This window comes from Oryza brachyantha, chromosome 7 (genome assembly GCF_000231095.2).
Source record: "Oryza brachyantha chromosome 7, ObraRS2, whole genome shotgun sequence".
NCBI lineage: Eukaryota > Viridiplantae > Streptophyta > Magnoliopsida > Poales > Poaceae > Oryza > Oryza brachyantha.
In genome coordinates this window covers 11,976,157-11,981,519 of record NC_023169.2, presented here as the reverse complement: position 1 = coordinate 11,981,519, position 5,363 = coordinate 11,976,157, and the positions used below count along the sequence as shown (strand labels likewise).

The 5,363-nt window shown below is 49.1% G+C and overlaps 1 protein-coding gene across 1 annotated transcript; it reads left to right on the top strand.

Annotated features, from left to right (window-relative positions):
* Positions 1-761: 761 nt before the first annotated feature.
* LOC121054950 (ankyrin repeat domain-containing protein 13C-like) lies at positions 762-4,002 on the top strand. Its single transcript, XM_040526128.1, has 2 exons — positions 762-2,316; positions 3,210-4,002. Exons 1-2 carry the CDS (start codon positions 826-828, stop codon positions 3,546-3,548), a joined length of 1,830 nt encoding a protein of 609 aa, XP_040382062.1. The 5' UTR covers positions 762-825; the 3' UTR covers positions 3,549-4,002.
* Positions 4,003-5,363: the final 1,361 nt, after the last annotated feature.

Genomic DNA, 5,363 nt, shown 5'->3' with positions numbered 1-5,363 from the left:
AGCTATTTGCTAAGAGCTAGACTATTAGAGAAGTTATCTTTTAGAATACTTAGAGAGTATGCTGTATCTCTATTTCTCTATTTTTCGTGGTGGCTTTAGCTAGCGCAATAAAGCAACGGGGGCGGCAGATCCGGCCCGGGCCCACCCACACACACAAAGCTCGATTTGTCGTACTCACCTCACGCCACGTTGATGCCTTTGATAGAATATCACTATCTCTTTTTTTTTCACTTGCCACTTGCATATATTATTGTTGTTGTTGTTATGTTTCTTTATCCAACTACCAGTTAATGTTTTTTTCAATTGCATGACACGAGGATCTGTATAAATAATCTATTATGCTACTTTGTAATTTCTTGATAATTAGTTCGTTTATGATTTTGGACTTTGGTGGGTATACTTTCCAAACTACTACAAAGATATATACATTTTATGAAAAAGGATTATATATACATTTTTTCATCTCATCATTTTAAATCAAAACTTTAACTTATCAGTCATTAGATTGGTTAGATTATCCAAATATACAAAAACTTCCGAAGGAAAAAAAACATATATTGGATTAATAGACTAAAGAAAAGCTGCTTTAGTATTTTGTAGAGTAATTTCCGTTTTGTGGGCCCAGACGGCCCGGCCCAGTAAGCCGGCACCTTCGCTGGAGTCTTTTCTTCCCCACTGCTCGTCTCGTCTAGTGAATCCCACTCCCACCTCACCGCAGCTACTCCACTCGATCTCCCCGCACTGCGGAGCAGAGCTTCGCCCAGAGCTAGAGCTAGGGCTAGGGCGAGGAGGGAGAATCCCGAGAGCTCGCGCCCCGAGCAGGCAATGCCGGTCCAGGACCCTTCGTCCCCCGCCGCGGCGGCGGCGGCCACGGCGACGGCGACGCGGCCGAAGCGGACGTCGTCGGCGCCGATCCGGCCGTCCGACTACACGCACAGCCCGGCGCACCATTGCGTCGCGCTGCGCGACGGCGCCGGGCTGGCGGCCGTCCTCCAGGGGCTCCCGTCGCTCGCCCACCCGAGCCGCATTCTCTCCGCCGCCGACGCCACCCGCGAGGCCCGCCTCGCGGCGTCGGTGTCCGCGGCGCTCGACCGCCGCGACGTGCCCGGCGGGGACACCGCGCTCCACCTCGCAGTGCGGCTCAGGCTCCCCTCGCTCGCGTCGGCGCTCGCCGCCGCCGGCGCGGACCCCACGCTCCAGAACCACGCCGGGTGGACGCCGCTCCAGGAGGCGCTCTGCCTGGGCTGCAAGGACATCGCCGCGTGCCTCCTCCGCGCGCACCGCCTCGCCGCCTGGGCCAAGCTCCGGCGCCGGGCGCCCGCGCTGTCCGCGGCGCTCCGCCGGGTCCAGGACTTCTACCTCGAGGTGGACTTCCACTTCGAGAGCTCCGTCGTGCCACTCCTCTCCCGCGCCGCGCCCTCGGACACCTACCGCATTTGGAAGCGTGGCGCCGAGCTGCGCGCGGACACCACGCTCGCCGGCTTCGATGGCCTCCGCATCCGCCGGGCCGACCATTCGTTCCTCTTCTTCGGCGAGGAGGCCGACGCCGGCGGCCGCCACCTCCCGCTGGGCTCGCTCATCGTGCTCCACCGCGGTAAGCGCGAGGTGCACGACGCGTTCGCGGCGGCTGCGGCCGCCGGCGACGAGGACTCAGCCACATCTGACGCGGCGGCATATCGGCCGGGGCTCAACATCTCCTCCGCGAGGCTCGTGCCGAGAACAACGTGGCTCAGGAAGGAGAAGACGGAGAGCGTCGGGGAGTGGAAGGCGCGGGTGTTCGACGTCCACAACGTTGTCTTCTCCTTCCGCACGCTCAAGGCGGCCAACGCCGGCCGTAAGGACTTCACCTTCGAGCTCGCCGGAGACGACGACGACGAGGAGGAGTTCCTTCCCCTGGAGATCCGGGACGATGACGAGGACGGCGAGTTCCTGGTCGCCGACATCCCCCCGCCCCCATCGCGGCGCAGTTGCTACGTCCCCGGCCGGCGCAGCGTGGCGGGTCCTCCGTCGCACATGGGGACGCCGCAGAGGCGGCGGAACAGCGTGGACGTGCCGCGTCGGCTTCCGGCCTGCGCGTCCGTCGGCCGCGGCGAGGACGGCGTGTTCGGCCGCCACACCACGACGGGTGGAGCCAAGTGGAAGGAGGAGGAGACAGTGAAGACGCTGCGGCCAACCGTCTGGCTCACCGAGGACTTCCCGCTTAGCGTCGACGAGTTCTTGCCGCTGCTGGACATCCTGGCGAGCCGGGTTCGCGCCGTCCGCCGCCTCCGCGAGCTGCTCACCACGAAGTTCCCGCCGGGGACCTTTCCGGTGAAGGTAACATCCGATCCAATCGCCCATTCTGCTGCTCCAATTCTTGCAACAACACAGAAAAATTCTTGTGTTTCAGCTGAAGCAAGTTCATCATTTTTCAGTTGCTATGCATTTCAACCAAGAATGTTTCGGTAATTATTGCAAAATGCATCATTCAGTACTCTGTTGTTACTGGCAACGCGGTTGCAAAAGTTAATGTAGTATAAAGAGTCAGAGGAGCATCTCAGTTAACTCATAACTAAATGTCGCATCTGCAACATGCATTATCTCCTTGAAAATCATATCAGCAAATTATCCTGATGTGCACTGAGAATTCTTGTAATCAATCTGATAATGTTAGGTGTTAGGTGACCTCTTGTCATTTGCTACATTGGGACCATTCCTCCATACGCGAACGATTCTTCACTGTTCATTGTACAATAAGTGTAAGCCTGATGTGCATAAGTGTGAGACCATAATTAGGACAAAAAATTGAATGAAGTTTACTCGGTGCACATGCTGATCTGCATCGAGGGAATTTCCAGGTTTGCTCAATTCTAAGCAGTTGGTGACAAATATTACCATGTAATAACTACCTTGTCGTGCGTGAAGCTGGTTTAAGATTTTTTATAGAAAAGAGGAAGAAGCACGGAACATTTCAAGCTTACTCAATGCATGGTTTACAAAAGTAGTACTCATTGAAGTTGCATGCTCTATCACTTTGTGAATTATCCTTATGCTGCTTCATCATGTTCATGCATCATTTTGCTTCCAAAGAACTATTGTCGGAGACATTGAGTTGGTCTGCTGGATTGGACATATACTCATTTTTGATACATACTGGTGATGTAGTGCAGCTCTGGACTGAAGTTGGTGCGTATGAATTCAACTGATCTATAGTTCTGTTGTTAATGCAGGTTGCCATTCCTGTTGTTCCAACGGTGAGAGTAGTGATCACTTTCACCAAGTTCGTCCCTCTCCTCGAGCCAGAGGAATTCTTCACGCCGATGTCGAGTCCCAGCCTCTTGGCAAGCCCAGGTCCAGGATCCATCATGCACAAACCTGACACTCAGAAGAGCTCCTATCTGAAATGGGGCTTGAAGAACTCCAGATCAAAGCCAGTGAATCTATCGCAGGTCGCGGACAACACCGACCCGTTCACGATCCCGAGCGACTACACCTGGGTAAACCTCGGGTCCAAGAGCCAGGACAAGAAAGCATCCAAGGCTAAGAAGGGGAAGAACAAAGAGACCTAGCTTAGCTAGATCAGGTTACATCCATTGGCCCTGGTTCAGTGAGAGCTCCCAGAACCTGTAATTACCAATCATCTGGGACGGAGCCATGCCACTGGTAATAATACCTAGCATTAGCTTTTGCACCCACGAAGAAGAAAAGCACAATGGTTAGCTACCACGGAATAGAGCTTGTGAAAACCATGCCCGGTAAATTTCTCTCCCTCTCCCTTGCTCCTCTTCTCACTGATTGTTCAGCTATGTGATGTAAACTTGCGCAGGAACCAAGGCGACGAGTAATCCGCTTCTGGTTCTTGCCTGAAATCTTCATGTTACATGAATTCCTTCAGTTCTTTCGTATAAATTGTATCCAGTTAGTGCTACATGTTTGCCTGGATCACCTGGTCCTGATGGAGGAAGAATCCATGAAGTGTCTGAAAGATGAACTGTGAACTTTTTTCTGAAATGTACATTTGCGATTGGGATTTCTTCAGATGGAATGGGTGTTGCAGTGTTGGATTGATGGATGTGGCTGCATGCCGTGGATCGATGCATTTCGATGGTTCCTTTTCCTGTGTCGGTAGCACAGGCCTACGATGGCAGTGTGTGTGTCGGCTCTTTGCAGGGCAGGATCATTGGTCCTACTCGCAGGCTCTGCCGTGCAATTTTTGCTGCCACAAACATTCCCCCCCCTTCGCAGTGAAAAATGGCATTCTTTTACCGCGCGTAGCTGAACTGAGAAAGCACCGGTTAATACAATTTTTGTGTTGTAAAAAGGAAAATTTAGGTTTTCTAAGGCCTGTTTAGTTTCCAAAAATTTTCTCCCAAAAAACATCACATCGAATCTTTAGACACCTAAATAAAACATTAAAGATATCTTTAGACACCTAAATAGAATGAAACATAAATAGAATGAAACGAAAAACTAATTGCACAGTTAAATGAGAAATCATGAGACGAATCTTTTGAGTCTAATTAGTCCATAATTAGCCATAAGTGCTACAGTAACCCGCATACGCTAATGATGGATTAATTAGGCTCAAAGATTCGTCTCGCAGTTTCTAGGTGAGCCGTGAAATTCGTTTTTTTTTTCATTCGTGTCTGAAAACCCATTCCAATATCCACTCAAACGTCTGATATGATATCCAAAAATTTTCATTTTCCCAACTAAACACCCCCTAAGTTGGTGTGTTGATTGTTTTGCTTTTTCACGGAAATCCAAACAATATATTTGCAAATAGAAAATAATTTGTAAATAAAAAATTTATATACATATTAGTGATATAAAAGCAAGAGAAAAATAAACTATGATAAAAAAATCTTAAAATAAACTCTTAATTTAATGTTAAATTTAAATTTTAACTTATAAGTATAAATATAGATGAAAAGACAGCAGAGAAAATGAATACATCAAAGTTAATGAGCTATACTTTGTTGTGGATTATTTTTAACGTGAAACGGAAAATTATCATCGGATAAGTTCCACGTAAGAGTATCTTTAATGGAGAACTAAAAATCAAGTTCTAAAAATTCCGTATTTTAGACCTTCTAAAAAATAATGAGCCTAAAAATTGCCCCTCCTACTCTAATAAAAACAAAAAAGAGATCCTAAAAATGGTTAGTTGGTCACCTAAGCAAAAAATCGTTACAGATCTGGCATTCCTTCCATAGTTCTCGTACTCCCCTACTCCAATATTTTGCGCGACGGACTCCACTCAATGAGATTAGAAACGTCGATTTGCGTCCTTATATTTGAGTCACTTTTTGGGCTGTGATTGGGAGTACGATTATTTTAGGAATGAGATTGGGCCTACGTTGAACGTCTGTTTTCAACATAAA